General features: G+C 39.8%; 1 protein-coding gene and 1 long non-coding RNA gene across 12 annotated transcripts in view; one reads left to right on the top strand and one right to left on the bottom strand.

The window, feature by feature from the left end:
* The window catches only part of LOC131829497 (uncharacterized), a 30,820-nt gene extending 15,167 nt beyond the window's left edge, over nucleotides 1-15,653 (top strand). For 3 of the 5 annotated variants that reach the window (XR_009352878.1, XR_009352879.1, XR_009352873.1), the window contains 4 exons: nucleotides 642-709; nucleotides 3,901-4,281; nucleotides 5,086-5,339; nucleotides 7,537-15,653. This is a non-coding gene — a long non-coding RNA (uncharacterized LOC131829497). The remainder of the gene's footprint in view (nucleotides 1-641; nucleotides 710-3,900; nucleotides 4,282-5,085; nucleotides 5,340-7,536) is intronic. The other 2 variants (XR_009352877.1, XR_009352875.1) reach the window with 2 other exon arrangements.
* LEF1 (lymphoid enhancer binding factor 1) overlaps nucleotides 1-18,983 on the bottom strand; it is a 119,866-nt gene that overhangs the window by 16,264 nt on the left and 84,619 nt on the right. For 5 of the 7 annotated variants that reach the window (XM_059171298.1, XM_059171290.1, XM_059171338.1 and 2 more), the window contains exons 5-9: nucleotides 14,011-14,101; nucleotides 12,272-12,355; nucleotides 10,022-10,144; nucleotides 8,884-9,046; nucleotides 3,670-3,777 (exon numbers count right to left, since the gene is read on the bottom strand). In XM_059171298.1, the coding sequence (XP_059027281.1) occupies nucleotides 3,670-3,777; nucleotides 8,884-9,046; nucleotides 10,022-10,144; nucleotides 12,272-12,355; nucleotides 14,011-14,101 (569 nt within the window). The remainder of the gene's footprint in view (nucleotides 1-3,669; nucleotides 3,778-8,883; nucleotides 9,047-10,021; nucleotides 10,145-12,271; nucleotides 12,356-14,010; nucleotides 14,102-18,983) is intronic. The other 2 variants (XM_059171316.1, XM_059171308.1) reach the window with 1 other exon arrangement.

Raw genomic sequence — 18,983 nt, 5'->3', positions numbered from 1 at the left:
ATGCTCTCTCTCACTGTCTCTCTCTCAAATAAATAAATAAAAATCTTAAAAAAAAAAAAAAAAACAACTCTAACAATACAAATATCTGGTTGATCTCACCTAAGAAAATATGTGTACTGTTGATTTATGAAAACTTTGGTTATAAAAGTTACAAAAAATAAAAATGATAAGTACTGAAGTTATAAAATCTATGTTGCCATAATTTAAAAATATTAAAAATTGATATATTTAATATGAGGATAAGGACACTAACTGCTAAGATACAAGGCATGCATCTTGTTTAGACTCCATTCCTATGCTGCTATTTTAAGAATAATCTCTTTAGGAGCACCTGGGTGGCTCAGTGGGTTAAAGCCTCTGCCTTCAGCTCGGGTCACGATCCCAGGGTTCTGGGATCAAGCCCCACATCGGGCTCCCTGCTCAGCGGGGAGCCTGCTTCCCCCCCTATCCCCCTCTGCCTGCCTCTCTGCCTACTTGTGATCTCTGTCAAATACATAAATAAATAAAATCTTAAAAAAAGTAATCTCTTTAGCTAAAGCACTATCTCTTGATCGACTTCTGTTTGCCTTGGTAATTAATAGGATTATATTTATTGTTATAAAAATAGTATGTAACAAAGCCGGATTTTCCATTCATTCCAGGGGAATCCCACAATCAAGTTATGCCACACAATTTCCTTTAAAAATTCTGCAGAAGAACATCTTTAAAGGTAAATTCACATTATACTGGCTTTTTCAAAACTACTTTCTTCTCATCTCCCCACATGGAGAAAAGGAGAGAGGGACAGAATATGTGTTTATCTCTTTTTAAAATTTTATCCTTTACCTAAGATTCAGAACAGAAACTTCCCTCAAAGATGTGCAGCAAGCAATGCTAAATCTATACAAATCCACAGCACAGCATAGTTCTTCCATGGGTAAAATCTGTCCAGAAAGATGCTAATTGTTGCCCAGAGAACAGAAGCACAGCTCAGGGGAGAAAACTCTTGAATTAGAGCAGTCGCCTTAAGAAGGCGCTGGAAAGACTGTGCTAGTCTCCTGCGGAGAAGGAATACTGCATAGATTTTCAGAGTCAGGGAGACCAGGGTATAACTGCAATTTAGCCACTACGTGGCCTTGGACTAATGACTCAACCTGTCTGACCCCTTCATTTCCCCCATATTGCATTAAGATGCAATAACACTATTCATGACCCTAAATTACTGTAAGGATTAGAAAATATCACAGAAAACATTTAAGACAGTTCTTGACAACAGGCATATGGTACTTATTAAAACAACCCAACAAGAGCTCAGGAGAGTCCGAGGAGCTGCTGTTCCTCTGTGGCAAGCCCACGACTCTTCCTTCCTGTGGCAAAGCTGTAGCCAAAGCTTAAGCTTCAGATCCCGAGCAGCGGTGACGTTCGTCGGAGCACATTACAGGAAACAAATGTGTGCCAAAAGTCCTGGTGTCCCGTTATATGGGATGTCTGACCTCAGACATGGGGCCCCACAGGACCATCTACAGCAGTGGTCACACATTAAATTATATATTAATGGTTTCAGCCTCACCCTTTTGAAAAGGGACAATTCTACGTAATATTAAGGCTGTCCTAACTGGCTTTTCTAATGCCAGGTGCACATGGAACACTGAAAATGATCTTCAAAAATTTTAAATTAGGAACTTAAATATTCAAAATTATTCCCTTTAATAAAATATAAAACTGAAATATATAATTTATAACATTTCTCAGTAATAGTCTTTGCTGTATCAAGACCACATTAGTAAAATCTACAAATTCTAAATTAATAAAATAACGGGCCTGATAAACGGGGTATTTCTGGCCAATGAGTACAACTTAAAAAATATAATACTTACTCCATCTGAATAAAACATATACTAGACATCAAGGTACAGTAATATGAAACAAAAAAATTTTTAAGTCCAGCTTTAATTAGTCTGTGACAAAACAGTCACTTGAATACATACTTTCTTAAGAATTAGATAATATCTGGTGACTAACATAACATATTAAAAAGAAAAAGAATTAGATCCTTCTGGAAAGAAATTTGACAGTAAGTATCAAAGAGTCTTTATAATGTTTATATCCTTTAACTCAACAATTCCACTATTGTGAATCTATCCTACAGAAATAATAGCTGTAAACACAGAAAAAAAAAACCTGTTATGTATAGATAGCTTCATTATAGATTTCCAATTGTAAAAAAAAAAAATAGTAATTTAGTTGTCTAATAAATAGGAAAAAATGGTTAATTGTGACAATCATTGAAAATAATAAAGCCATTAAAATCTATACATAGAAACACTATGCTAAACAGAAAAATGCTTTTTTAAAAAAAAAATTTTATTTACTTATTTGACAGAAAGAGATCACAAGTAGGCAGAGAGGGAGGCAGAGAGAGAGGGGGAAGATGCTGAGCAGAGAGCCCAATGTGGGGCTCGATCCCAAGACCCTGAGATCATAACCTGAGCCGAAGGCAGAGGCTTAGCCCACTGAGCCACTCAGGTGCCCCAGAAAAAGGAGCCTGCTTTCTCCTCTATACCTGCCTCTCTGCCTACTTGTGATCTCTGTCAGATAAATAAATAAAATCTTAAAAAAAAAAAAAAAAAAGGGCATTTCTTTTACAGAGAGAGACAGAGAGCGACATGAGCAGGGTAATAGGGCAGATGGAGGAGAGGGAGAATCTCAAGCAGAGTCTCTGCTCAGTGCAGGGCCCAAGGCAGGGCTTGATCCCATGATCCTGAGACCATAAAATCAACAGTTGGCTGCTTAACTGACTGCGCCATCCAGGCACCCTGAGATTATAGGCTTTTTTAAAAAATTATTTTTCACCAACATTTTAGTGGATTTTTTGGATTAAGTTTTGCCTTAAAAGAGTATTATATAACCAAAGGGTAAAAAGCTATGACAGCTCAAAGCTTTCCACAGTTTCAGTTGACCCTGGTCAACCAAGGTCTGGAAGCAGACAATCCTCCTCCTAACATGGCGTCAGCAGGCCAAGAGAAGGCTAACACAACTTCACAATGCCTACATCAGTCATCTTACTTCATGTCTCATGTTATCATTTCACATCATCACAAGGGAGAGGTGAGGACAGTACAGTAAGATATTTTGAGGGAGACAGACTACATTGACATAACTTTTAGTACAGTATGTTGTTATGTTTTTGTTCTATATTATTGTCAATTGCTTACTATGTCTCCTTTATAAAAACTTTATCATAGGTATATATGAACAGGAAAACACATAGTACATAGAGGTTCAGTACTATTGGTGGTTTCAGGAATCTACTGGGGTTTCTGAAATGTGTCCCCAGTGAATGAGGTGGGGGGGGATAATGTACTCTAAAACACATTTTCATCACAAAAATAACAGAAAGAGAGGCGCCTGGGTGGCTCAGTCCATTAAGTGTCTGCTTTTGGCCCAGGTCATGATCCCAGAGTCCTGGGATCGAGCTCTGCATCAAGCTCCCTGCTTCAAGCTCCCTGCTCAGCAGGGAGCCTTCTTCTCCCACTCCCTCTGCCTGCTGCTCCCCCTGCTTGTGCAGGTCTCTCTCTCTCACTCACTCACTGTCAAATTAATAAAATCTTAAAAAAAAAAAAAACAAACAAACCCAGAAAGCAAGAATGAGTGAAGGTAGAGAACTGTTGGTATGCAGAAGGAGCTTACATAATTGTCTCTTGCAGACCAGCCTGGATAGAGCTGCATATGTAGCTGTCGTTCCTTCCGTGCTAATTCATAATATTTAGCCTGCTCTTCACGGGAGAGGGCATGCCACTAAAACAAAAAGAAGAAGGAAAGCAAATCAAAGTAGGCAAAAGAGCAATGATATTATAGATTTCACGTTTCAAACATTAAAGGATGAAAATATTAAGCACTGAAACTCTGATTTATTTTTAGATGGCAGAAGAGCAAGTGCTGCAGAAGTCCACTTGGGAGTCTGGCAGCGAGAGTGAAACGCAAACTTTGGTCTCTATTCTGTTCTCCCAGATCGCATGAAACACATCAAAGGCAATTAAATATCCAAAGTAATATGATCTGTCCCCCACCCTTCCTCTTTTCCAGTATAAATTAGAAAGAACTTTCACTGATGAACCTCAACACCTGACTTGGTGCTTTTTCAGTCTGTACTATATTCTGGTATTTGAAACCAAGTACCATTTATTTATGCAAAATGTGATCATGTCCAGATGTCTTTTCCACGCAGATGCATCTTCACCTTACAAGGATAATGCACATCTGTCATATAGAGAGTCTGAGACCTTCTTCCTAAGACCTCAGGTCAGTCTGCCTCCATCCCATTGCCCCTCCTCATACTACCTAGTCTAGCGGAAGGACGCTGACAACACTGTCCAGTCACACGTGCACTCCTTACGGCTATGGTGTTTGGCTTCCTTCTGCTGGAAAGCAAGGAGTGCTATCTAGATTTATTTTGCCATCTAGCACCTGAGATTGTAGTATCTAACCTGGAGAATGAAATGCCTGATACCCTGCCAACTTTCCATTTCCCTTCTGATAACAGACATAATTATGTATCATATACAGCAAAATAGCTTATGTATGCAAGGCATCCATTCAGGAATTTAAGCAGCTTACATGTGCACATTGCTTTGCATATGTTTGCACACCACTCACTTTAGGTGCCCTAGCAGATGGTTTTCAAGTCTTTTCCCCACTTCTCTGGTGCTAGGATCTCCCCTAGCACCAAACTTCCAGGAGAACCAGCTGGACTGGGGGACCAGCTAGCCAGAGAGGATGGCAGGGAGGTGCAGCCACGGGAGGGCAGACCTGACCCACGCCGCAGGCACGCACACTACGGCTCAGCTCCTGCTTCCCACTCCGGCTAGCCTCAGCTCCATGGTGCTAAGCATTCCTTCTCATTCAGCTGCCCTAAGTGATTTTAATTTCCCTGTCCTAGTTTTAAAAAACAAGGACAAAGAAAAGAAAGGTGTGGCTGAACTGGGGTGGGGAAAGGACAGATGAGGGAGAGAGAGGCCGTGAGAGAAGAGTGCTCCTGGAGGAGGCTCCTGGGGTAGGGCTAGGCAGCATTCCTCAAGAAAACCCCCGGCCTCGTGTTTGTTCCAGGATCAGGGATCTGACCTCAAGAACACTGGAGCACCTTCTGCCACACCCCACCCTCCCACTCCAGCTTCCCATTGCGTGGTGCCCAAGGGCCCAGCAGCGGATTCAGTTCCTCCAGAAACCCCAGAACGGCTGGGCCTCTGTGTTGGGATAGGACAGATGGCTTCTTTTTCAATCGCTTTAGAAGTACAGTGTCAAGTAGTTAAGAAGCAGGACACACACAGCAGGACTTGGGTCCGAACCCGAAGGCAAATCAGGTAATTGGCTTTTCCTTTAAAAAATGGTGGTGGTGGTGGGGGGGGGACAGACACTGGGGAGGTGGCAGGAAAAAAAAAACCCCAAATAAGTTACCTGAGACAGAGTTCTTTGTACCGGCAGGGTGAACACAATTAGTAAAATCAAGCCTAAGAAGGAAGCATGTGTGGGGCGGAACTTCGAGTTTAAACCAGGCTTCTGCCAAGCCCAGGCCTTCCTAAATCTGGAACATTGACCCAGTACTAGAGACCTACAGGGTGGAAAACAAACTGCACACCGTGGAAAAGATCCACGTTGATTGTCTGTTTGGGGTTTTGTTTTGTTTCTAAGAAAAGACTGATCATTAATATTTATACAGTCCTGGAGCTAAACCTGATTGGCAAGAGGCAAAATGTTACCAAATGGAGAGACAAGACAAAAAGAAAAAAAAAGTAAAATTATAACTTTTATAAATTTGTTTATTCATTTGACAAGTCAGAGCTCTCTTAAACTAATGCAACATACATCGGTATAATTTTACATAGTTTCTGGCAGCTTTGTAACTTGCTGAGAAAACCTGGAGTAAGTTTTATAAAACATATCTCTCAAAATACAGATAGAGATTAGGTCTTTTACCCAAACACCGGTTATTTTTTACTTAAAATGGGACATTTAGGTTGACAAAACGATTCCAGCTAACAAAACTGAGCAAATGCAAGGAGAAAAAAGAAAAAAATAGGCCACAAACTATTTACTTGAATTTTCAATTGCTCTTAGTTCCCTGATATTTCTAATGCCCAAAGTCTTCCCACAAATAAAAGATCATTTACCAGAGTAAAACAGTAGGTAAAACGGTATTAAAGCCTTGTAAATGAAAACAAAAAGTCTAGTACAAATTAGAGAGATGATCTTTCTTTATAGGAATTTCTGAAACACAATGGGCTAAAAACACTTATCTTTCTTTTGCTTGTGAAAAAACTGAATTATTGAAAAAAAAAAAATCTGATTTCATTGTCAGCATTTCCCAAGTTGAGAAAATACCAATTTAAATTTGGAAAATGTAGGGGCGCCTGGGTGGCTCAGTGGATTAAGCCGCTGCCTTCGGCTCAGGTCACCATCTCAGTGTCCTGGGATCGAGCCCCGCATCGGGCTCTCTGCTCGGCAGGGAGCCTGCTTCCCCCTCTGTCTCTGCCTGCCTCTCTGCCTACTTGTGATCTCTCTCTCTGTCAAATAAAATAAAATCTTAAAAAAAAAAAAAATAAATAAATAAATAAATAAATAAATTTGGAAAATGTATAGAGTCAAAAAAAAAATCTGACAATAAATTTGCAACAAATAGACTTTGCTTAACAGCCTGGAAGTTCTGAAAAGGCTTCTTTGAAAATAAGATTTGTGCTATTATTATTTACAAACACAAAGAAGAAAACTTAAATTTATGTGACTGAACATTTCTTTTTAGAGATACAGTACAGATGAATAAAATCAAAAATTAAAAATGTTCCAGAATGAATTTAAGTTCTAATTTTAAAAATTCTAATTATGCCAGTGTATAAAACTTCATGATTTTAAAGCAGGATCTTTAAAGAACTAGCAAGGACTACCCTGCCAGAGGGGAGTTATGAAAAGGATAGAAAACCTGATCTTAATCAAAGATCTCAGAGACCTATAAATAGAAACAGGTGTCCAAATCAAAGACAGAGAGAGATCCCAAATGAGAACCATCTTTTAGGACACACGCTCTGATCTGGGGATCGTTATGGGAGCTGAGAAAGTAGCAATTGTTGGAAACGTGCATTAAAAATAGGAAGCATACCTCTGTATTATATCCCTACCTACTCTCTTGAGCAAGAAAATAATTCCCACTGGAGGGTCAGGGGACCTTTAACTCAAAAATGGAAAAAAGCTAAGAGTTTTATATAAACTGAAAAAAGAACATCAACCCTTCTTTCCCTCTGGTTTCTTTAAAGGGTCAGGGGGAATGGTCATCAGCCTTTAAGCTTTTAAGGTGAAGTTCCTCAAAGATGATGGGAATCATTTATCTGCTATGCTCTGGCTTGGGAAATCACTGTAATTATTGTTATTACGTGTTTAAGAATCCACAGGGAGGGAGAGTATTTGACATGGGGCACCAAGAGAGCTATAATCTGCCACCACACCCTACCCCTGAAACTCTGGTGTCCTGCAGATTGGAAATAACTGCATTTTTATTCTATCCAACAGGAATCGATAATACAAGAAAGCTTGCTGCCCCCCATCTGTTCACATGGCCTGGTAATCTCCTGCATGTCTTCCATTATGAATGCTGAAATTTATTAGGTTTGTATCAAACATGGTAAAAATTAACCACAACAACAGCTAAAACACAATCATCTAAGTTTTACAAAGACTGTTAGGCCTTCCTCACCTAAATGTTCATTAACGAATCATGAATTCCTTGAGAGGTTGCAAAAACAAATATAGGAGTTCATAACTGAAGTAACTATCACACACATATGAAGAGCATCAACAATTAAAATGAAGCATTTCTAAAATTATAATGTAATATTAGAAAGACTCCAATTTTTTCCACCACTCCTCAGATATCCGATATTTTAAAACCATTTCTATCCCAAGAAAAGCTCCTGGAAAGACTTAATAGCCTCTGGGCTGGTGGATGGATAAAGAAATCTCAAGAGTGTCTGTCCTGGTTGTAGCCTAGAGCCTGCTATACAGCAGGTGATCTGAAAAGTATCTTGGCATGAGTTAAAGAAGGAATGAACAGAAAAGGGGCAAGGCAGAAACCATGCACCTATATACACTTTAAGACCCAGAGAGCAATTTTTCTAGAATAAAGAACTTCTATGACCCATATAAATTCTTCCTTAAAGCTTCTGAGTAGAGCAGATCTACTTCTGTCTCGGGAGGGGTGGCCCCCTGTGTTTGCCTGGGTGTTTCCAGAAGCGTGGCTGGTACTGCAAGGCCTTCCTATAGTTCCCTATGTGGGCCAAGTGCTTTCTTGCTTCAGACATGAATGCACACACAACTATCACTCCATCTGGGGAGGGCCCACCTCCCACCACTAGTCATGCGGTTAATTTCTACTCCTTACTCAGGTCTCAGCTTTAATACCATCTTCCTAGAGGGGCACTTCCCTAGCTCCCTATTATTCTTTCTCATAGAATCTTACTCTTGACATTCACAGCATTTCTCACAGTTTTAATTATACACCAGGTAATTATCTGTCTAGCATCTGTATCCTCTCAGAAGACATTAAGCTCCATGAAGACAAGGACCCGATCTATTTTATTCAGCAGTTATTATCTAATGCCTACCAGAGTACCTGGCACATAAAGACACCCAATAAAAGATAACAGGGAAAACAGTTAACATTTACAGGAGGTTTTCTATGTGCTAGGTACAATCTAAACTGTTAACCATGCATTCTATCGTTTAATCCCCCTAAAGATTATTATCCTATCTTCTGTTACTTCCCAAAGTGGCTGTGATTATACAAATGCATTCTATGACCACCTTTAACAAGACAGTCCAAGGTCGTCATAAACATTTCCATCCCACCCTACTACTTACCCTTCTGCCAAGAATCTGGTTGATAGCTGCGCTTTCTTTTAAGGTACACTCAGCGACGACATTCGCTCTCATTTCTTTCATGTATAACATAAAAGCATTCAGAGGCTTCTTAATGTGAGGTCTTTTTGGCTCCTGTTCCTTTCTCTGTTCATGCTGAGGCTTCCTAAAAGGTGGTTGGGATGGTAAGGGGGTGGGGAGGGAGAGACAGGGGAAGCAGAGCATCGCTCATGTCACCAGACAAAAACTCAGGCCGGGGACAATCCTCTAAGAGCTCTACAAGCACCCAGAAGAGCATCGGGTCAGAAAAACAACTCAGGAGGAGCAAAGATCCTTTGGTCTGACAAAGTTGACCTATAGCCATGCAAGTGTTTGACGCCAAATGGGCCTGAGCCCGTGCTCCTTGGTCACCTCAAGAAAAGCTGAACACAAAGTATGGGTGGTTATTCCTCTTTCAGAACTGATGTTCTGAGCTTCTTCCGTCAAGGGTCCCTCTGAGAGCCTAATGAAACTCTCCCCTAAGCAAGTGCATGTTGGCTTTGCCTGCATGTGCTGGGGTTTTCTGCACCGATGCCCGCTGCGACCCCATCCTCCCGCCCCCGTCTACAGACCCTAGATTAAGGAATTCAATTACTGATCTCTTTAGGAAATTTAGTCCTGGTATAACATCCTGAGAAAAGCCTGGCCTGATAGGGGATCCTGGGCTTGGTCTGCCCCTTTCCCTTGAATTCTGTGCTTTTGAAGCCTAAAGCATGGTTAAGTGCATGTCCAGAAGGAAATGCAGGGAGCCGTCCCGTCTACTTCCCTCCGGTACCATCGGGTGCAACAATCAGAACCCAATTAAAACCTGGCACTGAACTGCTAAACAGCTCAAGATTATTCAATTCCCACACTTGGAAGATTGCTCCGTTTTGGTGCAGGTCCCTTGATTTTTTGAGGTCCATGCTTCATTCCAATCTTAAAATTAGTGCAGTGAGAATCAAGCTGCTTAAAGTCCTCAGGGGCAGTACTATCAAGGCAGAGACACACTGATTTTCGTAATAAAAGAGAGGGAGGAAGTGTTCAACAACAGCAAGCAGAAGCTGTGTTTAAGTCCTCAGTCTGTTCAGGTGCTCACAGGTGAAACCAGAGGCGTACTCACACGTGCATTAAGTCGCTGTCAGTGTGGGGGTGCTCCTGTTTGACCTGAGGTGTTACAATAGCTGGATGAGGGATGCCAGTTGTGTGGGGACCAGGAGGACCAGGAATCATGTGATGGGAAAACCTGAAAGAAGGAAAGAAAGGAAAATATGTACTAGTGGCTGTTGCAGCAAAAAGGAGGCAGAATTCTTAAACAATCCACTAACTGCTATTGGCTGAAAGTGAAAACACACCTTTATACATCGGAGAAATAACTATGAATCAGAGTGGGCCAATAATTAATTTCTCTCTGTATTCAAGTGGAAACATTTATACTTATTCCTTGTATAACAGAATTTTTTCCCAAACTAACAGAATCAGACATTTTTCCTGGGAGGACTCTAGAGCATAGGTTTAAAAAAAAAAAAAAAGAGTCAATTTTCTTGCAAAGCAGTTTTCAGAGAAGAATTTCAGTAATTACTGGAAACATACTTTATTAAGATTTAGCTTTTTAAATGATTTTTAAATGAAAGCTGAAGACACCACATTAAAATATCTCTGCCTAAGCAAACTGTCAAATTAAGTCTTCTCAAATGGCTGGCTTCTTTATTGATATCTGGAGAGAACAACTGAGAAAATAAGGCACAGGAAGTTTATTTTCAGTCCCTAATTTAATAAAGCTGCCATCAGCTTCTTCTAAAATAATCTTCTATACGGAAAGAAAGTACTATTTGAGAGATCTAGTCTTATGAAAAACAGATAATAAAATTAAGGGAAGGGTACAGTTCGCCATCAGGTAAAAACTGCACATGCTAAAGGCTTTTCTCCCAAGTACACTTGGTAGAGCATTAAAAAAATCTTAAACTGTCCCCCACCATACAGTGCAAAGAAGGGCAACTGCCATGCAAGAAAAAAATAAAAATAAAAATAAATGCTTTGGATAAATTTTAATAGCTTTAGAAATTTGTGTGTTTCAAATGGATTGACTGATTGACTTGCAGGCTCCACACACAACGACCTGAGAACTCGAAACCCTGAGATCAAGCTCTGCATGCTCTACCAACTGGGCCAACTAGGTGCCCGGCTTTTCCAACTGTTTTAAGGTGAATATCTAATTCAACAAGAACAGTGTTCTCAGGTCTTTTATCGCAGCAGCATGATTAATCTCTGCATCTGGGAAGCAAAGAAGGAACTCTGCTTGGATCAGAAACAAATTTTTAAACATTAAGGAGGCATGGGAAAAATACAAATATTTTGATTAAGCAGTGATGCTCTGCTACGTGTACCATTTGCAAAGACACATGATGCTGTTCTTTGCATGGGGGGAAATCCTGTCACCAGAGAGTTCTCGCAACGTTAAAAGGTGTGAAAATACATTTGGGAGGAAGGATATTAATTTTATCTCCTCCAACCGACTACATTTGCAATTTGCTGAGCAAATAATGATTTTTTAAAAAGCTGAAATTCACCACAGAAATTGTGAATTTCATACCAAATAATCAAAAGTGAAGATTCCCAACCAATTACTAGCCCAGTAGTTTAACTTCCAGCACAATGATGCTAGCTCCCCTGAACAAGCCACATGGGACAAACAGATGATGCACAACGAATGTGTGTGTACATCGAGCACAGACGCCATCCTTTCCAGAAGCAAAAGCAGTACACAGAGCAGTGTGGCATGGCAGACCTCACAGAGCTTCGCTTGAACTACAACATGTCCACACAGGGCCTGATTCACACACTAGGACACACACCCCGCATGGCCTGACAGCCAGTAAGCACCGTTCTTTCTCTTCAGACAGCCTTGGTCCAGGAAGGTTCTTGACTATCTGGGCATTTTCGGACACTGTCGCATTAAATGGTTACAACTTTCCTCAAAGAAAGCAAATTACAGAACTCAGACCAGACCAGTCTTTCTCCTCCCTGCTACCCCACTCCCAGCATATTTTGAATCAAAGAAGCTCTTCTTAGAATGTCTGCTTTCAGGTCGTTTCACATCCCACAGTCGGGTGGCAGTGAGTTCTTTCAGATGCAGTTTCCCAGGTGTTGCTGCGTCTCCCCAGGGGTGTGGCTGGTGCTGGGGGGTGCAGCGTTTGGCTCCTACCCAGGAATCTCTGCGACACCTAGTGTGGGAGCCAGGCACACTGCACAGACAGACGCGGGGCTGAGGTATGCACCCTCCTAGCCGACCGAGAGGCAAGCAGAGGCGCACGAAATGCAAGCGCAAGAGGAGCAACTTGTCCTGGGGTGCCCAGTTTCCACCTCCACCTACCTGGACATGGAAGTGTCGACTGACAGTGAGGATGGGTAGGGTTGCCTGAATCCACCCGTGATGGGATATACAGGCTGACCTTGCCTGAGGTCACAGAAGAAAGGAACCCATCAATGACAAAACATGAGTTACCAACCAGCAATAAGAGTTTGATGAGGGGAGAAGAGGGAGGTATTCAAAAAGAACCCCATGGGGCTCATTACAGAGCACAGCATTTCTTCAGTTCTCCGAAGCTTCCCTTCTTACCCTCCACCCAACCCAAGCACCATTTACCTTGAAGAAAATCTCCCACCCTCAACTTGAAAAGCAAACCAGTCCATGAATTACCTTTTTACCCCTTCCTCTCTCCCAATCCCACTAACGCTTTGAACAAAATAAGACATATAATATGTTTACTGAATAGAACAGAACCATGAGAATGGTGAAATACTCCTTTCAGAAATCTTTGAGAACTTCAGGGAAGGAAAGAGGGGAGAAATTTATATAAAAATGAACAAATATTTTATTTTATTTTTTTAAATGAACAAATATTTTAAAAACACTGCACTCCCCCACCCCTTCATATACCTATTCTATAGTCAAGAAATAAAAGACCAATTCACTGGAATTATTCCCTCTCCACTCTGAGAACCCCATCTCTGTTTTTCCCTACATCTCACATTTCTCATTTACACAGTCTTTATTTCCAGCTGCCACTCAACACAGAATTCCTGCCCCTAAGTCGTTAAGTTCAGACAGAATAATTGATGTAGGTTTGAAAGTGTATGCATAATCAATTAAACTCAAACAGTTGACTGGGAGATTTAGTGCTAGAGAGAGAGAGACAGACAGACAGACAGTCAGACAGCTGGAATTTCCAAGACAGGATGACCCCTTCTTGCTGAAGAAGAGATAACATAAGGAAGTCAAGGTAAGGACTGGGGGAGTGATAGGGGGCTTTGAGGACGTAAGGTCAGATAAAGAAAAGAGAGGGTTCCTCTGCTCAAGTTGAAGCAGTGTTTCCATGGAGTGAGCAGTGGGGAGGGAAGGATGGAGAAGAAATGGGAGTGGGATGGGCGCACGCTGTGTGCTAACAATAACACGAGAAAAATAGGCTGCACTATGTAAAAGTCTTCCTTCCAAAAACACATTTCCTTTCCTTTACCTTTATAATTTAAAGAATTTTGAAAACAGCAGTAAGAATTTTTCTAGATATAAACAACAAAACAATGAGTGTCTGGATTCTGAAGAAAGGAAGCCCAAACATCAGTTTTTCACTTGTCCGAACTCAAACTGGTGCTTACTTTATTAACATCCAAAAGAGGCTTTTGTATTTTTGAATTTTGAGTTGCCATTTCCCTCACTTGCTCATTTTATAAGCAAAGACTGATATCCAATGTGTCTAAGTTTGTTTCAAAAATAAGTTGTTCGTAAAAAAGTAAACAAGAAGAACCAAACTGAGCCCTGTGTATAGGCATAGCAAATGCCCAAAGCCACAAATTGAATCCGTAAGACTATAAGCCTCAAAATAAATGCTACAGTCATTTTCTACACATATTAGCAAAGGGATTCAATCCATTTCAAAGTCTATATATTTTTTAATCCTTCAAATTGAAATGAAATAAAGTTAGCACCTTGCTTGTTGATGTGAAATTTCTTCAACTCCACAAATGTTATCATTCATAAAGCTAATTTCCATGAATGGAAAGAAGAGAGCACATGCTCAAACGACTGACTGAAGGCTGCAGGAAGGATCTTACCAGCCAAGAGGTGGGGTAATCTGTCCAACACCACCTGGAGACAGGGGGTAAAAGGTAGGGATCTCAGGAGCTGGAGGATGTCTGGACATGCCTGTTCAAAAGAACAATGGAGAAGAGAGTTTTCAGATTCACAGGACATCAGACTACAAGAATAAAAAGAGAAGCAATAAAATGCTTTATACCATTAATTCTTAAGGTCTAGCATGAAACACTGCTTATAGGATGCATTTAACTGCGGTCAGTTTGTTAGCCTTTCTCAAGATCTCAAAATCAGAAAAAACAGGTCCTAAAACAGGACATCTTGAGGAACTCCTTAAAGAGTAAATATGCTGCTAGTAAAACAGTAACCATAGGAAGATTTTTAAATTACTTAGTTTGCCCTCATTATTCCACTTGGGTTAAGAAAATGGTAGACAGTAGTTTTTGTATAGAATGGAAAATGACAGCCTTCATGAGTAGATGGCCTGACATGGTGCCCAAGGATTAGGTAAATTGCCACTTTCATATTTTCATTGGCTCCCTTATGGACACATAGATTTGGGAAATGTGATACCTCAGAGGATCAAAGATTAATTAGGAATCATCTTCAGCCCCATAATGGTCACACTTGATATGATTCATTTGGTCTCTGCCACTTCAGCTCCAACTAAGCTCTTCATCAAGTTGAGTCCTCTGGGCTCCAAGGTCAAGCTGTTCTGGATTAGTTGTATTCCACAGAAAATGAGCATGCCACCAAATTGTTTCTTGAGCTCACACTCCCTGGGGCACATTGCCCTATAACTGTAAAAACCACCTAAAGATTATACCTAATCCTAGTCCCAAATGGCATCTCTTTGTTTATATTTTTACCTTGGGTACAGAAAAGTAGGGGCACATGCATAAAAATGCAAAATATAAAAACTTAGATTCAGTGTATTTGGGGAAAACTGATTCTGATTAGAAAAAAGCCACAAAAGTTTCTTTATATTGCTAATCTGGCCTTAAAAGGCCAACTCCATATATGAGCATGCATTTCCAGGTTTAACACCCAGAATATGCATTCAGTGGCTGTATACTGACCAAAATGTGAAATCAGGGGAGCATATGAAAGATGTTCTTTAATTATTCTGCTTTTTTACTGTTTAAAATGCCTATGGGTTTTGTTTGGGTCTTATGAGATATTAAAGGTCTTGAACCTATGGGAATGACTTAATTAGTATGGCCTTCAAAGTTGGTGTTAATTCAACTCTGAAGTTAGAACCAACTATTACTCAACTCTTACAGGAAGCAGATAGGAAGAAGGTTTTTAATTCTTCAATAGAGAGCTTACATGAGATTATCTCATGTTTTTCTGTCTTTAAAAGATTGTTTCAAATCCCTGCCACCCCCCCCCCTGCCTTTTTGGCTAGAAATATCACTACTTTTGGGGCACAGTGGACTCCAAATTTCATATTCTGGGACTTTTTTTGCCTTGGGTCTGGGGAGATTTGAGCAGTAGGGATGAATCTAAGGGAACCTACAAGAATGATGATTCTTGACATATCAGCATCACTGGGCCAACCTGCTGCCTCCCCTATCTTTGAGATTCAGAAACCTCCCCAAACTCAGGGTCTGCAGGGGAACTGCTCAGTTTAAAAAAAAAAAAAAAAAAAAAAAAAATCAGACTAACTCAGAAGAAAACTTTGTGGAATATTGAGCTTGAAAATCATGACTACAGGTCACAGACTATCAGAATTGTCTACTTTACTCTTTTTCTTTTGCAAATAGGAAAACCAAGGTCTGGAATGATTACTGATTACTTAGGCATCCTGTGCCGGTATATAGAAAATGTGTATTTTCCTGGAATTTTAGCACTGGGACACAGACAGGTACACAAGCACATTATCTATGCAGACAAGCCTAAAATCTTGCTCTCCACTCTCATCCACATTCTAGGTAAGCCTAGAGCCTTGCAGCAGTGATTCTGGGTAGGAGGACTGCAACCAAACACAGTACCAGCTGGTTGGATTTGGGTTTACTGCTCAAAGGAGGAAAAAGGAAACTACATTTGCTTACTAGCACCTGCTAGATTCTAGTTCTATGATGGTATTTAGTTTGTTGGCTTCTACTAAATAAATTTCTACTCACATTTCAAATATGCCCCTCTAATGTATAGCTCTGAGAAAAACTTCTTTGTCTGAATCTACAATGTTTCATTTGTACTTTCAACATGGTACTTAAGATGTTCTTCATTTTGTTTTACGTTAATTTGGGCAAATGATTTCCTGTGTGAGCTTATATACTGCTTGGAAAAAAAGAGTCTATGTTTTACCAATCTAGGTGTCAAAGTGGTTGTCTCCAGAGGAGGCCCTCAATAAATACTTCTGAATGACTGAACAAATGAATGAGCAAATTAAAAGTGTTTAAACAGACCCGTTCTTCATTCTGGGTCATTATCACCAACCATTTTGCATGTATACACTTCATGGATATCTAAGTACGTGATGTGGCTTAGGTCATTATATGAGCAGAGAATGGATCTGTGTTTTTTATTTGGCCTGTTGTTACGTTACGATCCTACAAGTGTGTGCCTCTCCACCAACTGCTATGCTATTGAAACACATCTCAAGTCACTCATTTCACTAGTATTTATTGAATATTTACTATGTATGAGAGGCTAGAAACCGCAGAGCCTTAACAGTTTTTAATTTTTTCTTTTTATTTCTTTTTTATTTTTTTAAAGATTTTATTTATTATTTGACAGAGAGAAATCACAAGTAGAAGGAGAGGCAGGCAGAGAAAGAGAGAGGGAAGCAGGCTCCCTGCTGAGCAGAGACTCGATCCCAGGACCCTGAGATCACGACTCGAGCCAAAGGCAGCACCTTAACCCACTGAGCCACCCAGGCGCCCCAACAGTTTTTAATTTTTTATAAGTCACTTTGATAACTATGGATGAAATGATTCTGGAATTGGACTTGTATGGATCTATCAGTTCTGCCATGCACAAGCTACGTATCTTTGAGGAAGCTACTTAGGTGTTAAGGTTCTTTAAAATCAGGATAAAAATGGAATAGGGGTTGTTGTGAGGAATAAAGCATGAATACATGTAACAAAGAATAGTGTTATGTGAGTATCTGTGGTTATTTATAAGGATACAGTGGGTAATACTGTTTATATTATATAAACAGGCACAGAAACCCAGAATTTCCCCAAATCTTTCTTTTTAACATTTTTACTGGACATAATGAAAAGAAAATGACTGGCATCAGCTTCCTTTCCTTTTCCTACACCTGCACACATACCTCACACCAACATACTGGGAAGAAGGTAAAAAATGAATGTGCTCCTATTGTGAAATTAACCTAGCTATTTTCCTACAAGTGAGAATGAGTTCTGCTGACAAACAACTTATATTTACTCGATAGTTCTACCTACCATTAGAGTATGCGCATGATACTACTTTTTTCTTTTAAATAAAACTAACTAGCCTCCTAGGAACTTTGAAATTAGTAACTCTGACCTCAGTACCTCTACATTCTAACTAGTTTAGCTACATGATATAAGTAAAAAGGCTGGCAGAGAGAGAGAAAAAGCAAGAGACCTAATGAGCTTTTTACTTTTTTTTTTTTTGGTGATGAATATGACCAAGTGTAATGATACAAACCCCAAATCAAGCAAATTAGTTCTTTTCAAAGCAAAGTTTACATATCCCCAGAGATAAATGGTGACAAGGTCTGTGAGGTCTTTGTTTACCAAAAAAGTAATTAAAAACAGGACTTTATATTAAAGCAAATACAGTGCATGGATTAGAATGCAAAAATCACACAAATTTTTAGGCCAAAATAAGAACTTCAAAGAATATGCAATTTTCTAATCATGCCCACTTGTTCTTTCTCTAGTTCTAGAGAGTTCAAAAATTAAAAAAAAATTTTTTTTAAGAAGTAATGATATAAATTACAATTAGTAAAGCAAAACAAGGTAGGGCAGCAGAAGAGATGGAAAGAGAAGAGAAAATAATAAACGTTAATTGGTAGCTAGTCAAAAACTAGTCTTTTTTAAAAATAGAACCGTCCTAGAATTCTTGAAAGAAAGAACTACTGAACCATCATGTGTTATTGTTTTAAATAAGTTTGTTTCAAAAGTGCTTAAAACAGGGCCTAGGACATAGTAAGCACTATGCAATTATTAAATAAGTAGTTTAAAAACAAGTAAAAAAATTCTTAAATTCTTTTTGCTAGTAGCTTGTTTGAGGCTTTTACATCTATATTTAACTGGTATCTACAGCTTTAAGGTTCCCAGATATGAATCTCCAGCTCAGATACTGCTCTGGGATGGTGACCCATAAATTATCTTACTCCTTCTCTCCCTCCAGGTATCGATAAGGCACTTGAAATCACCATGACCAAGGTCATGATCTTCCCTCTTAAACTCTACCTTCTTCCTAAAATATCTTATCTTAGTTCTCTTTCTCACTGTATGTCCTCCATCTGTCTTGGATGTTTCTTATTCTTTGGAGATCCTTGATAAAAGGAAAGTAGAAAAAGACTGGAAATGAGGAGTAAAACAGAGGCAAACCTGGAGCCGCCTGGGTGGTTCAGTTGTTGAATGTCTGCCCTGGGCTCGGGTCATGATCCCAGTGTTCTGGGATCAAGCCCCATATTGGGCTCCCTGCTCAGCAGGGAGCCTGCTTCTCCCTCTCCAGTTACTCTGTGCTTGTGTTCTCTCTCTCCCTCTCTTGCTATCTGTTATAAATAAATAAAATCTTAAAAAAAAAAAAATAAAAACAAAAAGGCCAACCCAGACACATCTGTATAGGTGATTCTACCTTCCCTAGGTAAGAGTACATAGCTTCACTCAAGCCAGAGTCCAACAATAACTAAGTCCTCAAATAAGCTGTTTTAACAATGGATGGAAATGAACGCAATACAGATTTAACGCAGTGGAAAAATGAATGCAATACAGCTCACGGCAGTGGAAAAAACACCTAGCCTCTGAACTCCACTCTTCTTTTACAC

Source organism: Mustela lutreola, chromosome 1 (assembly GCF_030435805.1).
Source record: "Mustela lutreola isolate mMusLut2 chromosome 1, mMusLut2.pri, whole genome shotgun sequence".
NCBI classification, from domain to species: domain Eukaryota; kingdom Metazoa; phylum Chordata; class Mammalia; order Carnivora; family Mustelidae; genus Mustela; species Mustela lutreola.
This window is presented reverse-complemented; position numbering and strand designations above follow the sequence as displayed.